At 56.3% G+C, this 18,359-nt stretch overlaps 1 protein-coding gene and 1 pseudogene across 2 annotated transcripts; both read left to right on the top strand.

Annotated features, from left to right (window-relative positions):
• Window positions 1-1,443: 1,443 nt before the first annotated feature.
• Window positions 1,444-13,514, top strand: ITM2C (integral membrane protein 2C). The gene is made up of 6 exons (XM_012652207.1): window positions 1,444-1,696; window positions 9,142-9,282; window positions 10,903-11,091; window positions 12,004-12,114; window positions 12,597-12,747; window positions 13,205-13,514. The coding sequence occupies exons 1-6, from the start codon at window positions 1,571-1,573 to the stop codon at window positions 13,294-13,296; spliced, it is 810 nt and encodes a 269-aa protein (XP_012507661.1). The 5' UTR covers window positions 1,444-1,570; the 3' UTR covers window positions 13,297-13,514.
• On the top strand, window positions 13,353-14,413 carry LOC105816706 (annotated as a pseudogene). Its single transcript, XR_001137803.1, has one exon. The product of XR_001137803.1 is annotated as an uncharacterized LOC105816706 (transcript).
• The last annotated feature ends 3,946 nt before the right edge of the window (window positions 14,414-18,359 follow it).

Genomic DNA, 18,359 nt, shown 5'->3' with positions numbered 1-18,359 from the left:
CGATGCTTGGCACACTGGGGTGCCTGGAAAGCACTTACAGAGTGGGGGAATGAATGTTCGTTGGTGCAGTGCCAACCAAGGCCTGGGAGCTTGGCCCCTCCAAACACCAAGATTCACAAAGGAGTTCGAGTAGCTGATGAACAGTAGTCCACACCACTTTCCTCTCTGGCTCTGGTCCAAACCAAATTCCTCCTCATCTCCTCCAACCATCTTCTTACATCGCCCCGTTCCCTCCCACAGATCCCCAGGCTGGTGGCCTTAGCGACGTCAGACTTTCTTTCTTCTCCACTTGTCCTCAAGGCTGCTAGGTTCATACCAGATCTAAGCCAAGATGTATGGGTCTGGGATATGACACCAAGGGCCCAAGGCAGCTGCACAGGACCTGACAGGTAAGAGGAGAAGTCGGTAGAGGATCGTGGACTGTCCTCAACAAGTTAGGCGACACTCTGAGCTCCACCGTCATCCCAGCAGCAGAAACAAAGCTGGGCGTTCAGCACAATGTTGTGTGTTGGTTTGCTGGGTACTGTCCCCAGCCGGGCCTGGACCAGGGACAGTGAAGAAAGATCCAGGGACTTAGTGCCAAGAGACGCCCCAGCAACAGAAGCCCCTGCTGCTCCCCAATACCAGTAACGCTTTGCAGGGGCAGAGTCTTTACTGGAACCCAAGCCTTTGACACCCGCCCTGGGAACCTTCCCACCTGGCCCCAGGCGGCTCAGGCTCTGAGGCCGCTCTGCTCTGTGCCCCGCTGGCCCCCTGCCCAGCCCGCGCGCATGGCTCCCGCGGCGGCCCGACCCTGGCCCCTCGCCAGGACCTCCTTGGACAGGGCCAGTCACTCAGTAATTGAGGCCGCAGCAACATAAAGGAGTCAAAGACCAAGGACTGCCGTCGTTACTCCTAGCAGCTGCAGCGTGCACGCCAGGCCCCCAGGACGGGTTTACAGGGATGCAGAAAGGAAGAAGCGTGGAGGGATTCAGAATGCAGGACCCGGACGGAGGCGAGGAGTTAGGCACCAAGCCCTGACGCCTCCTGCCACGCCAAGGACAGGTCCGATGAGGGGCCGTGGGAGCAGGGACGGTGGAGGCGTCTCCAAAGCGGAGGGTGTGAAGTAGGGCCGGGGGAGACGGGGAATTCGTCCAGCAGCTGCGTTTGCCCAACAGACGCCGCATTAACAAAGACTTGTGTGGGGGGTGCTGGTCGGGGAGCGGGAGCGGGAAGGGAGAAGGCTACGAGAGAACCGAGTCCACGCGTGACGACTGAATGAATGAATGAGTGAGCGAGTAAGAGCGAGTGGCCGAGGAACCCCGACCGTGCCCCAGGCCCGAGCCGCGCGCCCGGCAGGGGTCAGTGCGGCCCGCGGGCGGGAAGGGGGCGCAGGCGCGGCGGGCGCCGAGGCCTCCCGCGGGGGGCGGGGGCGGGGAGGGCTGGGGGTGGGGTTAGAGAGAGGGACGCCAGCAGGGTCCAAACTTCCGGTGCCTGCAGCGCTTGGAGCGGCGGTTGCACGGAGAGCGGCTGCACCGGCGGAGGCTGCACCGGCAGAGGCTGCGGGGCTGACGCGCGGGCAGGCGCAGCCATGGTGAAGATCAGTTTCCAGCCCGCCGTGGCCGGCATCAAGGGCGACAAGGCCGACAAGGCTTCGGCGTCGGCCGCGGGCCCGGCGCCTGCCCCGGCCGCCGAGATCCTGCTGACGCCGGCTAGGGTGAGAGGGGCGGAGGGGCGAGGCACCGAGGCGCGTCGGGACCCTCCCGGAGCCTGGAGCGGAGACGGGGTGGGAAGCCTCGAATGGGTCGTCCACCCCAAAGTGGGGAGGGGGCTTGGGTCCTGTCCTAAAGCGGCGGCCGAAAGCAGAAGTCCGAAGAGTGGGAGGGGGGCCGTCGCTGGTCCTCAGGTGGGGAGGTGCTCAAGGTCTCTTCCAAAAGTGGAGGAGACCCTAGGCGCCTGGCCCCAAAATGGGGGGTGCGGGTAGTCCGAAGAAGTTCGGGGAATGTTGGTGGGGGGTATGCGTCTCGTTCCAATCCAGGGGGAAAAGCCGCGAGTCGAGTCCCCAGGTGGGGGATGGGAATAGGGTTAGACGTAGTTTCCCCAAAATAGGGCGGTGGGACCTGATTGGCTGGAGAATTGGTGGTGGTGGGGGCTCTGGTACCAACGGAGGGGGGGGGCATTGATTTCGTCCCAAATGGGGGACTGCGAGGCGGGGGCGGGGGGCCGAGGATGTGCTACTGGCCAGCACTGGAATTGGCGGACCAGAAAGTGATGAAATGGAAATCATCCCCAACCGGCCGGGTGCTTCTGGGGGTCGGGGGTCCAAGCCCGGGTGCCCACATCCCATCCCACCCCCTGCCGTCTGGGCCTCCCTGCTCCCTGTCCTCCCTCCACTCCGGCGCTCCTGCTGGGCTGTCCCCCGCTCCCCACACCGCGGAGAGAGAGGGCTCCCCGCTGCCCCAGTGCCCTCCGCATCCCGGGTCTCTCGGGGCTCTGAGCGCCCCGCCCCCTCCGGCGTCCTCCTCCTCTGGCAGGGGGAGAGGAGGCATTTCCGCCGTGGAAAACCGTCTGAGCTGCGTGGAGTGTGTCGGGGAAGGGCCGGCAGGGGGCAGGACGCGTGGTGGCAGAGAGGAGAGGAAGGGGAGGGAACTGGTCCAATCACGCTTTATTGTGTCCTGGCAAAGGTGTCTACGCGGGGCGCTGTCCCCGGCAGTCTTGGGGCGCACCACCTCCCGCCCCACTCCATCGAGGCTGGACTAAGAAAGTCTTTATCCACTCCCCTGACTCCTCCCGCTACAAGCTTCTGAAGAGTCTTCCTCTTCGCCTAGCGCCCTCCCCAAGTCTTGCCAAGAGACCTGCAGATGATCTGGGCCCTAGAAGAGGGGGCGGGGGAGAGAGGCCTCAGAGATGAGTGTCAGCTGGGCAGAGACCCTGAGTGAGGAATGCAGGGCCTGGGTGAGCTCCCCTGCCCTTGCACAGTGGTCACTGTAGCGAGCACCCAGGCCGGATTGGGGGCTTGCTGTGCACCCCCCCCCCCAGCAGCTCTACCTTCACCTGAAGCACAGATGGTTGACATTTGAAGACAGTGGTCTAGTTAGCAAACAGCTCTTCAAGCCTCCTTTACCAAAGGGAAACTGCCTCCACTGGGCCTGGGGAGGAGGCGGCAGCGTTCTTGGCCATTGCTTCTAGCTGCTTCTCCTCAGAGAGATTTGGGGAGGAGGGAGGGCCAGGCCAGACAGTGGGAGGATATCATTGCAACTTCATCAGAAGGTCGACCAAATTTTGCAGGAGCGGCACATTCTCTCTGGCAGCAGCCTGCTGATGGCAGTGGGCAGGACAGGGGCGCCCGGCATAGCCCCGTCAGTTACTGACGTCCAGCTTTTGGCTTTTTAATGGGGCTCAAATCCAGCATCCTCTGTCCCCCCTCACCCAGCATGAAATGGAAATATCAACATCTTCCTGCGCAGTGTTTGTAGTGGCCTTGAGCCTGCTGAGTGCCTCCTCCCCCAGGCCTGGTTAGTTGGGCAGGGTAACCCCCCCCTAATTGGCAAGAGGGGCACAAGCAGGAGCAGGAATTAAGATCCCCGCACCTTTACAACAGAGTGGCGTGTTGGTAAACTCAGAGCTTCCTGCGGCCCTGAGCTGGTGCGAAGACGATGCGTGTTGGCTCTGCCTCTCGCCTGCTAGATTTGGAGCCTTGGAAGATCGTTCACTTCTGCCAGCCTCCTGTTGCCCCACCTGGCCAACGCAAACGTCTCCCCTTCCCCCAGTTCCTGGCATGGAGCCAGCCTTCCTCTCCTGTCTAAGCTGGGAGAGCAGCAGCCGCTCTAAGGGCAGGCAGACAGGGAGGCCTGCGAGCTGCTTTCTCCAGGAAAGCTTGTTAGGTCTCTTCTGTCTGGGGGTGACCCCGCAAGCCTCCTTGGTATCTGCACTGGACTCAAAAACAAGATTGCAACCATGATCCCTGGAAGGAGCAGTTGATGCACAGAGGGGTATGTGCGTGCTCTGGGGCAGCAGTTGACCCACGACGTGTGTCCAGGCCCAGGGCAGCGGCAGGCTGCAGCAGCACCCTTGCAGCAGCCAGGACTCCCCCTGCTTCTGAGCAGAAACTGAAACACAAGGAGGATTTTGTCCCCAGACCTGAGGCTGGAAGGAAGTGGCTCGGTGGGCTGGGGGAGGGGTGGGACGCGGGGGCCCAGCTGGGCCTGCAGCTGCCCGGCCTCTGGTGGTGCTTTGACTCTGAGGCAGTGAGCCTGCGCCCCTGGGGGCTGGTGCCCAGCCGGCTTGGGAAGTGGGCTGGGCATGAAACACCCCCAGCAGTGCCGGCTGGACCCCCTTCCCCTTTGGAGGCCCACTGTGGGCCCTGCCTCCCCACGCCCCGCTGTGCCTGCATGTACACACACAGACACACAGACACACACACACACACACACACACGCATGCACGCAGGTGTAGGCATGTACAGACTCACAGGCTGGGGGCTGCAAGGGGAGAGAAATATGTTAAATACAGTCATCTTCTTACCTCTGTAATTTTCTCCTTGACATTTGCCTTTGATTAATGACTGTGTCCCCCCTCCCCCAAGCCTGCATACCTGGGAATCAGATTTCACTTTCGGCTGGTGGCTTGTGTCCTGGGCTGAAGGCCCTTGGCAGGAGGAGCTGAGTCTCCTGGAGCGTTGGGTGTTGGAGGAGGGTCTCCAGCCAGGAGGGCTTGGTCCTTCTGCCCCAGTGCTCCATGCCCATTGGCTGGGAGCTCCAGGCCGCAAGGACCTTGAAAAGAGGTGGCCCTGCTCCGTGTGCACTGGGGACTTTTAGGGCTGCCATCCACTCCTGGCCTGGCCAGAGGACTTCTGTGTCTGGGCAGGCACCGCAGTGGTTTTTCTGCTTTCCCCCCGCTTCCCTCTCACTCCCTCTTTTCTGTTCTCTTCCTTCCGCTGTCCTTGTGTGTTTCAGGGCTGTCATGTCAGCAGACTGCCAGGAGGATGAGTTTCTTAGTGAGAAAAAAATGTTTACGGTAAAATCACAGAAGCACAGCCCTGCTACCCCCTTATCCCCACCCCCAACCTCTCCAAGTTCCTTCTCTCCATGAGAGTGAGAGCTCTTCCAGCAGCACGACCTTCTGAGCCTTTGTTCCCTGGAGACGCCTTGACGGGAGAGAAGAAAATCCGCCTGGCCCAGCCAGGCCATGTGCTCTCTGCACAAATGCTGCCTGGCCACAGTCCAGAGGGGAGGACAGGGCAGTGGGGTTCCCCTGACCCTGTTGGCTTGTGCCCGGGTGATGGCTGTACTCCGGGACCACTGGGCTCTGCGTGCTCAAGTGGACAGTGGCATTTGCCCACTCCTCTCACCCCGGCTTGGCCTCTGTGTGTGTCTGTCCTGCACACACCACGGGCCCAGTGCCTCTACCGTCTGGGGCCTGGGAAAGAGAGCTGCTAAGAAGCATGAGTGACGTGGGGGAGGTGAGACGAGACCCCCATCCCCCCAGCCCTCCTCCTGGGCCTGTGGGGAGTGCAGTTCTGGCTGCTGGCCTCCTCCAAACAGCCTGCAATCTGCAATCCTAGTTAATCCGCTTGCAGTCCATTTGGACGTCATTACTGAGGGACTGGAGCTGGGGAGCTTTCCCCTCAAGCCGTGAGGGTCTGCGAGCTAATGCTGCAGTTGGCTGGTTTCTGCCTGACTGTTTTGGCCCTGGCCTTGCTAAATCATTTAATGAGCACCACTGTGGGCCTCGATGTAGCCGGCAGGCGGAGGCCCTGGCCCCTCTCTGTCCCTGGATGTCTGGCTCACATGTCCCACACCAGTGCACAAGGAGGCACTTTGCTCAGAGGGCCCTGTTGCCTTGGAAACATGCAATATTTTTCTATGTTCTAAATGGGAGCCCCCCCTCCCCAATGCCTGCTGTCAGTAACTGCTCTGTGCGGGGAGCAGCATTTTTCTGGGTCTCCAGCATGACAGCTGAAGCAGCTGGGGGGCTGTCTCAGGAAGGCGGGCCACTTGGCCAGAGATCCCAAAGGGCAAGGGTCTGGCCTGGGCTGCCTGATGCCCCACCATCCGCCAACAGATGTGACAACCCTGAGGTCACAGGCTGCCTCGAGGGCCAAGGAAGACAACAACAGTTCCAGGGCTCTGGAATTTGAGCCTTGTCTTGATTGTGTGGTGTTGGGCCCAGTAGGCAAAGGCAGCACTGGGGCAGGATTCAGGCTGTCCCCCGGTGTGGGGCTTTAGGTTGGAAGTGCCTTTTGTCTCTGAGCAGGGACATCCTGGTTTCCTCCCAGCAGCCTCTGCTCCTACATTCACTTCCAGGCCTGCTGTTCAGTCGTGATGCTTCTGGGGGTTTGGGCCCACAGGCCGGAGAGGTGTCGGGTGGGTGGCAGGGTGGCTGAGCCCTGGATGTGTGCCAGCGAGTGTCAGTGGGGATGAGTGAGAGCCGTTTGTCAATCCCAGCCACGAGAGGGAGTCTCCACCACCAGTGGAGGTAAGGTGGGAGCCCCAGCCTTCGCAGTGGGGGGTCCTGGCCACCAATCCCTTTAGCTGGGGTTGCCGAATTCCCCTTCCTCCCTCCCTATCCTCTCTGACCTCCTCTCCACCCTCCCTCTGTGGGGCCTTTTCCCCAGGCCCTCCCCCAGCACAGGGAGACACCTGACCCAGCCAGAGCTCCGCACCCGGCGGCAAGGCCGCTGTAAGCTGGTGGTCAGTGAATTTGATTTGTGGGACAGGTCCTTGGGCTCTTCCATGTGGTACATTGACTTTTTTCTTTTCTGTCTTTCTGTTTTTTAGCAATTCTCACAAGCTAGCTTTCTCTGGTTTTCCAGAATGCAGGAGCAAAAGCATGGCCGCAGTGCAGCCTCGACAGCTTGCCCGGTGGCAGCTCTAAAAAGGAAAAGCTCGGCTGATAAAGATCTGCTATTTTTATCTAGCACTTTATCCTTTACAAAGGGCTTTCAGCTTCTCTGTCTCTTTTAATCCCAGCAAAACCCCTGTCCGGGAGCGAATGTTCACATTTTACCGGGAGACCTGAGGAGGAAGATCGTGCAGGGGCACCAGTGGGCAGCCCCCCTGGGCCCTAAACAGTCTGGGCCCTGGTGTGTGTTGTGTCCCCAGGGGAGGATTCCAGGCTGGTGTGGGCAGCCTGGCCTGTCTCGGGGTCAGCCACCTTTCCTTACAACCCACCATGACTGCCGGAGGGGCAGAGAGGCCGCCACTTTCCCTGGCTGCCTCGTTGGCAGGGGCCCCAGGGTGGGTCGTTCCCTGTGAGTCGCTGGCAGAACTCGGCTATGGTGTCACCACATATCATCCTGCCCCTGGGAGCCCATTGGAAAGTCAAAGCCATTGTGGTCCCCCAGCCCCTCTGGCCATCAGCTGTCTCTGAGGGCCCGGTGGCCCCAGCCATGTGTGCCACTCACTGATGACCTTGGTTAGTGTCCCCAGGATGCTGAGGAGGTGCCAGTCAGGTGGGTGGTCCCCATGATCACAGGACCTCAGGCCTGCGGATGGACCAGGCAGTGAGGGGCAGTGGTGTGACCTCCCACACCTGCCAGGTGGGCTTCCTGGGGGACAGACCAGGGTGTGGGGCTGTAGGAGGGGCCGGAGCTCCATCCTATGGTGCAGATGCTGGGGCCAGCTGGTCTGCTCATGCATGTACCCAGTGAGGGGGAGGGCACATTCTGTTTTCTGTCCTTTCCCTGGGGCTGGGGGCTGGGGAGAGTGCCAAGCAGGGAGGGATCAGACCCTCTGATGGGGCTCACCTCCCCTCCCCAAGGCCCACCCCTGACCCGGTGCTCCCAGGCAGGAAGGAGGGGAGAAGGGACCCGCTGAGCATAGCAGGCCCCACCCCACCAGGGCAAGACCCTGAGCTGTGACCGACTGTGTCCCCACCCTCCCACCTCCCCCTGCAGGGTGAAGGGAGAAAGGAAACATGGCACAACCCAGAATGACGGGCTGGAGCGCACCTGAAAGGTCTGAGTCTGACCTCATTTTAAAGATGGGGAAACTGAGGCCCAGAGAGTAGTAAGCAGGCAGTTAATGGCAGAGCCAGAAGGGGCTCCTGTGCTGGCGCCCCCACTACCCCCACACTGGCTCAGCTTCTTGAGGTCGAGGGGTGGTCCATGGGGACTGACCGCTGACCTCACCCCTGGCCGTACCTGGACACTGGAGGGGACTGAACAGTGGACACTGGAGGCAGATGCTGGCCCTGGGCTTTTGCAGCATCTCCAAGGTGAACGAGGGCCTGGGGGAGACAGGGAGGACACACAGAAAGATGACCACGGCCCCCCAGCTGGCTCTCAGTCCAGGGCTCCAGGTAAAGGCATTTCACTGAGTTTTATACCCACACAACTTCATCCGCTGGGATGGCCGGGACTTGTGTCGGGTTGGCTTCTTCGCAGCCCTGCAGCTGAGATCCTGAGCCCGAGTCCAGCTCCCAGAGCAGGTTTTTTCCAGGAGCCGCCTGGCCAGACCTCCCTGACGGCCACATCTGCCTCCTGGCAGGAGCTCCCTGGCTTGTAGAAGCTCCCATGCTTCGCCCTGTAGACTCCACTTCTGACAGCCTGCTTGACACTGCTGGCCAGGGCCTGTATGGGGCCAGCATGGATCACAGGCCCAGGGCTGCCCGGCCGGGGACAAGCACCTGTGCCCAGATCCTCTGGGCCTCCCGGAGCCCCTGTCCCAGAAGTCAGCGGCTGCTCCCTGCCACGGCCTCCTTGGCGCAGTCCGGCAGCCTCCACACGCTCCCCCACTGCCCAGTCTGTCCCATGCACACCAGCTTTTGAGTGGATCTTGTCCCTCCCCAGTTCGAAAGCCTTCCATGGCTCTCCACTGCCCGGGGCAGTGGCCCCAGCCTGCCTGGTGTGCACCCCAATTCTCATAGATTCCTAGGTCTGTGCAGTCACTAAGGCCATGCCAGTGCATCCCCCACCTTAGCTTTGAAAGAATATACAGTGGTCGCAGCTGGTACGATGAAAGAGACGGAGAGTGCGGATAAGTCAGAATGTACCTGCTTAATCCCAGCGGGTCACTTTAGTTGGCTTTGAGGTGGGTCTTGGTTCCTCTCTAGCTGGGAGCAGACTCAGAGACTCTGGTGAGGCCCCCTCCCCTTCCGGCTACGTCTCCTTCCCTCCTCGCCCTCTGGGACCCCCGGCTGACCCCGCACTGTTGCCCACAGGAGGAGCAGGCCCCCTGCCACCGCTCCAAGAAGGGGAGCTCAGTGGGCGGCGTGTGCTACCTGTCGATGGGCATGGTCGTACTGCTCATGGGCCTGGTGTTCGCCTCGGTCTACATCTACAGATACTTCTTCTTTGTTCAGGTGAGGGCCCGGGCGGGAGGCAAGGCCTCAGAGAAGGGTCCCTACGTGTTCTGCGGTGGGTAGGGCAGCAGAAGCCCTGGGCAAGCCCTGGGGACCAGCATCCTCCCTCCTGCCTGGGACCTCCTTGGGCCCAGGCCCGCCCCAACCTCAGCCCCTTGTTCCGGACAGCCCAAAACAGATCCAGGTGACAGCACTGGGGTCCCTCCCTCAGTGTCACCCTGGGGAATTACACCAGAAACTCAGATCCAGCAGAAATTGGAACTCTGTGATCCCCTCAGACCTCAGACCCTGTGCCTGCAGGTCACGCTTTAAGGTTGACCTAATTCTAATTCCACCCATGCGTGGACATCTGGGTTACCAGACAAGAAAGGGGGAGGGATGGGTGTACAGTCTCCACTGCCACTTTGAAGGGGCGGGAGGGTGGACCCAAGAAAGGCTTGGCCTCCACAGACGGTCACACGACCTGGGTATGTGGGCACAAAGCTGGGCCCAGCCAGACCTGGGAGGGAGGGAGTGTCACCAAGTTCTCGAAACTGAAGGTGGATAAATTAAAAGTAGCTCAAAGGGATAAACGCTAGTGCAGCTAACTAGGAATCTCAGGGTGACAAAAAGGCTGGGATTTTCGAGTCATTTATGACCCAAGTGACTTCCCATCCCTAAGCACTGAACTCTGTTATCACCCAGTTTTTCCACGATGGAAATTGCTGAAGAGTTTGTGTTCCCTGGGGCTTTCCCCTCGAAACCCCAGCTCCCTCGCCTGCCCCTTTCATTCAGCATCACCCCGCCCGCCCCCGCCATGGCCCCCCGCCTGCGTGTTCCGGGCCCCTCCTGGTCTCTCTTCCCGGGCCCCACTCCTGCCCACCTGGGATTGCTCACCCCGCTCCAGGGCGCACCTCAGAGCAGCCTCTGGGTCTGTGCCCTGGGACAGTGTTTGAGCTGTCCCGTCACAGCAGGGCCCAGCCCTGGGGCCTCCCTTCGGCTGTCATCCCTGGGCAGCGCTCCGGAGCCTGCTCCCAGGAGAGCGTGCACCAAACAGGAGAGTTCGGCTGATCGCAGGCCAGCCTGTCCCATGCATGGATCCACAGGAGCCCCCGGGGACGTGAGAGTGGGCACACTGAACCTACTGATGTCATGACGAGGCTGGCCCGTCACAGGGGGCAGTGGACACAGTGTCTGTCAAGGTGTCTCAGGCCAGGGGACCAGGAAGAGTGATGGGAGTTGTCTGGGGAGGCTGGGTATGGAGTGGCCGTGGTGGTGGCACCAGAATCTCATGGTGCTACCTCTACCTCGTCCCCTCCCTCTCGCGCCCCTCTAGGTCTGCAGGCCAGGACAGCAGGCGCAGGCCCAGCTGCCCTTCTGTTGGTGAGGCTGGGAAGTGCCTTGTCCACGGCTCAGCTCACCTCTTTCCTGGCAGCCCCAGGCTCTCACCTGACTCCCTGAATTTCTCAGTTTCTCCATCTGTGAAATGGGTCTCACGGTCCCCACCCTTCTCCTTCCCCAGGCCTCAGGGCATAAAGTGGACGGGTAGATGGCAGTGGCAGTGCCGAGTGTGCTGCGTGACCAGTCTGTCTGTCTGTGTCTGTCTCTCTCTCTCCCTCCCGCCCTCCCTGCCTTGCTCAGCTGGCCCAAGATAACTTCTTCCGCTGCGGTGTGCTCTACGAGGACTCCTTGTCCTCCCAAGTCCGGACTCAGATGGAGCTGGAGGAGGACGTGAAGATCTACCTCGAAGAGAACTATGAGCGCATCAACGTCCCTGTGCCCCAGTTTGGCGGTGGCGACCCTGCAGACATCATCCACGACTTCCAGCGGGTGAGCCAGGGGCTGGGGCTGGCGGTGTCAGGGTGTCCCAGGGACCCAGGACAAGGGCGCAGGCGTGAAAAGAGCATCCTCGGGGTACATGCTGCGTAACATAAACTGTATAATAGATGTCGGGGTCAGGTTCACCAGGGTTTTATCGTGCAGGTGACACACTTCTCGTCAAGTGTGAACTGGCCGTGGCTGGTTTTCCCATCGGCCACTTACCGACTGCAGACTCTGGCCATCGTGGCAGGGCACATGTTCCTGGTTTCTGTTCACATTTTGTTGGGGTGTAACACACCCACGGAGTGTACCGCTTAGCAGATTCTGCAGAGGTATATCATCATGTAACACCAGCCAGATCAAGATCTGGAACGTTGCTGGCACTCTGGAAGGTTTACTTGTGCCCTTCCCAGTCAGTAACCAACCCCAGCCCAGAGGAACCGTCCCTCACAGTCTGTCCCCAGTGACTGTTTAGAGGCCAGTGAGATGCAGGCTCCCAGCCTTCTTTCCCCAGCACTTACTAAAGCTTCATAGGGGTTTTTCAGTATCAGTTCTTCTCTCTCTGCCCTGGGTGTTCTCCCAGCAGAAGCCTGCAGAGGGCCTGGCATGCAGCATCTCTTGCTGAGGTCCAGACTGTCCCCAGAGATGGCTGGACCTCACAGGTTTGATAAAATGCACGATAGGTTCATTACCATGGTCCCCAAACCTCAGCTCTGTAAACCACGAAAAGAGGCTTTGTAACAACAGAGGCATTGAACAAACAGTGGCTGTTTTCATCTATTATGTGGCACCTCCTACAGACACAGGCTAGGAGAGGAGCAGGGAAAGGGAGCACCCCCCAGGTGTTCAGGAATCTGGGGTGCACACTCCTGAAGGCCCAGGGCCTGGGGAAGGCTGACATGGTCCCTCTGTCCTGCTCAGGGTCTGACTGCCTACCACGACATCTCCCTGGACAAGTGCTACGTCATCGAGCTCAACACAACCATCGTGCTGCCCCCACGTAACTTCTGGGAGCTCCTCATGAACGTGAAGGTGAGCAGGGCTGGGGGCAGGGGGTCTCCGCAGTGTCTTGTCCCTCCCTGTGGCAGCTGGGCCTGGGGTGCAGAGGTTCCTGCGGCAGGGCTTGGGGAGCCAGTGATGCTGCTAGCAGATGGGCCCTGCACCCAGATGGGTCTCACTCCACCGTCCCTGGCTTCTGTGTCCTCAAAGCCAGCACCTGTCCCTTTCTTCTCTCCCACTTGTGGAGAGCCCTGAGACCAGCTTCCTGAGTGATCAAAGCTGTGCCCTGGGTTGGTGAGGAGCACTTCCCCCAGGGTGGGAGGCCAGACTTGTGCACACACCGGGCAGCATAGTCACAGGCATTGGGCACAAGCAGGAAGTGGCTGGGGACATCAGAAGGCCGGCCGCGGGGCCTCTGGATGAAGGAGGTGGGCGTGTGTGGGTGGGCATTTCAGGCGAGGGGTCAGAGCAGAGCCCTGGGGGCTGACCCGGTGCTGCGGCTACTCCCTTTGCAGAGGGGGACCTACCTCCCACAGACGTACATCATCCAGGAGGAGATGGTGGTCACGGAGCATGTCAACGACAAGGAGGCCCTGGGCTCCTTCATCTACCACCTGTGCAACGGGAAGGACACCTACCGGCTGCGGCGCCGGGCTACCCGGAGGCGTGAGTGGCCAGCTCCACCCACCTGTGGCCCTTGCCCTGGGCCCCAAGCCACAGCCATCCTCTAGCAGGGCCTGGCCCAGCTGTCAGAGAGCTCAGATATCAGCAGCAGTAACAGCTAGTGTTAATTGAACATTTACTATGTGCTGGGCACTGCTGTACACTCTATGTCCTTCCAAAAGAGTGTAAGTTATCATCATTAGTCATCATCATCATTCTTGCTGCTCCTTTTAAAGATGAGGAAACTGGGGCACAGAGAGGTTAACTAACACCCCTGAGGTCACACAGCGGGGAGGTGTCTTCTGAGCCCTCCCTACTTCACCAAGCTGCTTTGGGTGAATCTGGGTGTCACTTCCTGGGCCTCTTCCTCCCACTCAGGCTCTGAGGCTGGTGGTCTTTGTGGCCCAGCCAGTCTGGGCTGGGCCACAGGCCTCACTGGGATGTTTCTGTTTCCTCCCAGGGATCAGCAAGCGTGGGGCCAAGAATTGCAACGCCATCCGCCACTTTGAGAACACCTTTGTTGTGGAGACGCTCATCTGCGGGGTGGTGTGAGGCCCCCCCACCCCGGCCCCCTGCCCCTGCCCTCTTCCTGTTTCCTTCTTTCTGGCCTCTTCTGGCCCTCCTCCTTCCCCTTGCTTAGCTTGTACTTTGGACGCCTTTCTGTAGATGTGACCTGTCTCACCTTTCTAGCCCTGCCCGCTTCCCTGTACCAGAGCCGTGACCTCTCGCAGCCCCCATCTCTGCTGAATTCCTGGTGTGGGGGAAGGAGGGGTGCCCCAAGATTGTGTCTGTGCCCCACCACCTGGAGGTCAGGTCCTCTGGGGCCCAGGCCCACAGCTGTATGGGCAGCCCAGGGGCAGGACTGGATGGATGAGCCGGGCCTGGGCAAGGTGGGGGAGGAGTGGGAGGGGTAGCATGGGCTTCAGAGACACCCGCACACCTGGGAAAGTCGCAGAAGGCTTTTCCTCAGATGGCACACTTCCTCCGCTGTCCCTATTCCTAGGCGTGGGGCTTGGCCTAAGGATGGGGGGGTGTGCCAGGGATGGACCCACCAGAGCACAAGGGAAGGTGGCTGTCCTGGGGGCTCCCGGGACACCTGTCAGTGCCTTCAGCCCACCAGCAGGAGCCTGGGGTTTGGGGGGTGGGGAAGAGTCCGTCAAGCACAATCATTCTCCAAGTGGAACCAAAGAAGCAAGCAGCCGGGGCCCCCAGCCCTGGCCCCCCAGGAGCACAATTGGGGTTCCCACAGCCAGGCAGAGCAGGGGGTGCCGCGGAGGAGCAGCGCGTGGAGATGGGCTGTGGGTTCTGCTGAGCGGGTGGGGCTCATCGCCGCTCCCGGCGTGGAGCTGCGAGAAAGATGACGTGGAAGGAGAGGGAGAGAGCCACCTGGTACTTGCGCAGCCGCCGCCTCTTCTGAAATTCCATCCCCCTCTGCTTGGGGGGAGTGCATCGTCTTTCCTTTTGCTTCTCACTTTTGCATGTTTTTACGGATTATTCGATATGCTAACCGTTCTCAGCCCTGAGCCTTGAAGAGAGGGGGGCTTCCACCCCTCCTCCACTCAGACTTAGGTGCTCTCTGGAGACGAAACTCTTAAACACTTTGTATATTTTCTCAATTAGATCTCTTTTCAGAAGTGTCTGTAGAACAATAAAAATCTTTTACTTCTGACTTTGACCTGCGCATGGCGGGGTGCGGTGGGGGAGGCGACTGCAGGCTGGGGTGCGGCTAGGCAGGGGGTGCTCTGGAGCAGGGAGTGGTGGAGGTGGACCATGGGGGCAGCAGGCAGGGAGAAGCCAGCCGACCTTGACATCTGGCCACCACAGAGGTGAGCGGATTCCTGGGTTCAGCCACAGAGCGTAGGATGTCTGCCTCATTCTCTCCTTCCGTCCTCATGACCACTCTGAGCCAGGTGAGGAGGGAGGAGAGGGTTGGGAGAGCTTACCAACTCCCCCAAGGTCGTGCTGCTTTTAAGTGCCTATAAACCACCCTGTTATGTTCTGCATGGCAGATGACATCATTACTGCATGTCCTTAAACACAAGGACGGTGTCGTATTCTCTGCAATGTCTGGGCAGTTTGTAACCATTCTTAGTGGATCTGAACTGAGGTTTGGCATGGTAGTCACAGGGTCACATTCTCCAGAGAATTCTGGAAGTGGTGGGAAAGCTTGCCAGAGCCTTGCCTGAGTTATCCCCAGAGGCAGGACCTGTACTCTGCCCTAGGGACCAGGATGGGTACCTGCACGCTTGTTGCTGTTCAGTCTCAGTACCCAGTGAGGGACGTAAAAGACCTGACGTGGTGCAGACACTCCTTGTTCTTGGATCCAAAGGCAATCTTGCAGAGACGCCAGGTTTTTTTACATTCTCCGGTCTAAATGCAATGCAGTCACAAAATGCCAACCGGATTTATTTTTTAACTTAACACAATCAGTTCTTTGGGAACATTGTAAACATGGAGAATAGCCAGGTAAATCTCAAAGAGAGTAAAGAACAGCCCTCCCAATATTAAGTGCTATAAACTACAATAATGAAGGAGTTTGGTGTAGCAAAGGAAGAGGTCAGTGTGACACAGGGAGGGCCGAGACATCGACTTAATACACTCAGAAGTTTAACATGATCAGAGGGGCATTTCCAGTTGGGGGGGAAGGTGGATTATTTTTGATGGAATAACTGGCTAGCTATTTTGACAAAAAATTAACCTAGATCCTACTTCCCTGTAACAAAATTAATTCCAGGTAGATCAAAGGTTTTAATTATGAAATGAAACCATGAAAGTACTTGAAGAGATGGTTTCAAAGATAATCTTGGAGGAGGAAAGGCCTTTCTAAGCATAATACCCACAAAGAATAAGTTGGACTATGAAAAGATAGAATTTATATACAGCAAAATATGCCACAAAGTCAAAGGTTTTTAAGTGGCAAACGAGATGTTTTTCAAACACAGGGCATAAAAGGGGCTATTTCCTTAATACATAAAGTTCTTATGAATCATGAAAAATGAACAACTCAACAGAAAAATGGGCAAAGAATATGAACAGGCAGTTCCCAGTGTGAGAAACAAGTGGATGGCTGCTTACACATGAAAAGATGATTAACTGCATTGATAGAGAAAATACAAACGAAAACTGGGGAGATACATTTTTACACGGCAAGTTAGAGTTGGTGGTTTGGGGATTTTTCTTTCCCCGTATTCTATATTGTGAAGCATTTATTAAATACAAAATACTATATGTAAGTCTTTAGTATGTAAGTTGTGAAGCATAGTGACCAGTGTATATCTGGAAACCCACCAGCCAACTTAAGAAACAAAAGACTGTCAATACCACTGAAACTGTATGCTCCTCTCCCTCTGTCACTGCATAGCAAACCACCCCAAAATGTAGTGGCCCAACACAGCATTTATTTTTCCTGCTTCTGCGGGTTGACAGAGTGCAGTGATGCCCGAGCGGCTCCTCGTGGGTGACTGCTCCTGCCCTGCGCTCAGCTGGGGGATTGGCTGGGGCCGGAGCAGCCAGGACGCCCTCTCACCCTCCCAGGGCCTCTAACCAGCAGGGGTCCGGCCTGGCCATCCTTACAGCTTGGTGACGGCTCCCAGTGAAGGGAACCAGAAGCTGCCAGTCCTTTCAGGCCTGGAATCAGAAGTCCCAGAACATTACTTCATTGCATTCTGTTAGTCGAAGCAAGTGCCGGAACCGGCTCAGATTCACGGGAGGGGAAGACTGCCTCTCGGTGTGGGGGGAGGCAGGCACGCTCAGGGGTGTGGGCACCCCGTATTTGGAGACTTACACGTCATACCAGGCGCTACCCTCCATCTCGCCCATGTCAATACCCTGTGAGGGACATTAAAGACCCAAATTAGTGCAAAGACGCACCTATTCATAGAACCAAAGACAATCTTAAGCATGTCTATTTTCTACATATTAGCCAATCTTATACTATATTGATTTGCCAGTCCAGGTAATGCCTTTCCTGAGTTTCTCTGCTCTGCTCTAAATTGTAGCATGTATCTAAGGACCCCGTATGTAGTTATGCTTGGGTTTGAACATTCTAAGTGTAACAAAGTACATGTATTATGCTCTGACGTGTTTCCCTACCTTCCCAATCGTCTAAGATTCGCTCATGTTGAAGCTTATAGTTGTACTGAATTCATTTTTACGCTGTGTGTTAGTCCATTATATGAATATACAATTTAATTATCTGTTAAACAATAACTAACAATGACTATTTGGGTTCTTTCCGAGTTTTTACAATTACAGTGATTCCGTGAATATTTCTTTTATGTGGCTTCTGGTCCACCTCGGCAAGGGTTTCTGTGTTAGGCATGCACAGAAGTGGAATCATTGGGCCACACAGTGTGCAAATATTCAACTCACAAAATCCTACCAGGTTGTTTTTTATCAGACGCTGAACCAGTGCAATCTCCTCCCTGCACCGCATAGGCATTCTCCTCATTCCACGTCTTTGCCAACACTTAGCGTTAACAATCTTAGGGTTTTTTTGCCAATTCAGAGTAAAATAGTATTTCATTATAGTTTTAATTTTATCTCCTTGATTACTGGGAAAGTAGGGCAAGTTTCATATGTCTATTGGACCCTCAAATTTCCTTTTCTATAAAATACCTATTTGCATTCTTTGGTCTATTTTTCTATTGGGTATTTTGTTTTCTTCTTAATCTGTAGGAGTTCTTTATATACTTATATAAATTTATATTTTGTCATTGATGGACAGCAAATAGCTGATTACAAAGAGACCCTTTCTTTGTGGTCTCTTTGATAAACAAGTTATTGATTTTAATGTAGTCAAATTTATTCATCTTTCTTTATGATTAGGGCCTTTTTTATCTTGTTTCAGAAATCTTTCCTATGCCAAGGTTGAAGAGACATCATTCTATGGTTCCTTCCAATCATTTTAAAGTTTTGTATTTTACATTAAAATCCCTTGGAGTTTATTCCTTGGTCCCTTGGAGTGTATTCCTTGGTCTGGTGTGAGGTAGGGATAACCATTTATTCTGTTTTGTTTTTCTGTCCCCACTGAGCTACAGTATATGTCTGCAAGGATCAAGTTTCCGTATGTGAAAGGTCCATCTCTGCGCTTTCTGTTTAGTTCTATTGGGTCTATCCCTCGGGCCATAACCACACTAAAACTGTCTTAATATCTGATAGGGCAAGTTTGCTACCTTGATTTTCTCCAGCAATGCAGAGCCTATTCTTGACTCTTTGTTTTTCATATGCATTTTAGAAACAATTGTCAAGTTTCATGAAAAAATCTGTTGAAGTTCTTATTGGACCTGTATTAAATTTATAGAACCACTTGGGAAAAATTGAAATCATTATGACCCTGAGAGCTCTAATCCATGAACATGGTTTTGTTAAACTTTACTTGCATCTTTAATATCTTCCAATCCAGTTTTACGCTTTTCTCAGTAGAAGTCTTGCAAATCATTCATTACATTTGTTCCTAAGTCCTTTATATTTGTTTTTATTATAGTTAATAACTTTGTTGCTAGTGTGTAGAAATGTCATTTATTTTTGAGTATTGATTCAACAAATTTGTCAAGCTGTCTTTCTTATTTCAAGAAGTTATCTGAGGATTCTTTTGTGCTTTCTATATAAGCAAT

Source organism: Propithecus coquereli, unplaced genomic scaffold (genome assembly GCF_000956105.1).
Source record: "Propithecus coquereli isolate 6110/MARCELLA unplaced genomic scaffold, Pcoq_1.0 Scaffold383, whole genome shotgun sequence".
Taxonomy (NCBI): domain Eukaryota; kingdom Metazoa; phylum Chordata; class Mammalia; order Primates; family Indriidae; genus Propithecus; species Propithecus coquereli.
This window is presented reverse-complemented; position numbering and strand designations above follow the sequence as displayed.

What these genes read in the sequence shown, in the direction of transcription:
- ITM2C (XM_012652207.1), top strand. Translation starts at nt 1,571, where the DNA reads ATGGTGAAGATCAGTTTCCAGCCCGCCGTGGCCGGCATCAAGGGCGAC. An exon ending in GATACTTCTTCTTTGTTCAG is followed by an intron (nt 9,283 to 10,902) that starts GTGAGGGCCCGG and finishes TGCCTTGCTCAG; the next exon opens with CTGGCCCAAGATAACTTCTT. An exon ending in AGCTCCTCATGAACGTGAAG is followed by an intron (nt 12,115 to 12,596) that starts GTGAGCAGGGCT and finishes CTCCCTTTGCAG; the next exon opens with AGGGGGACCTACCTCCCACA.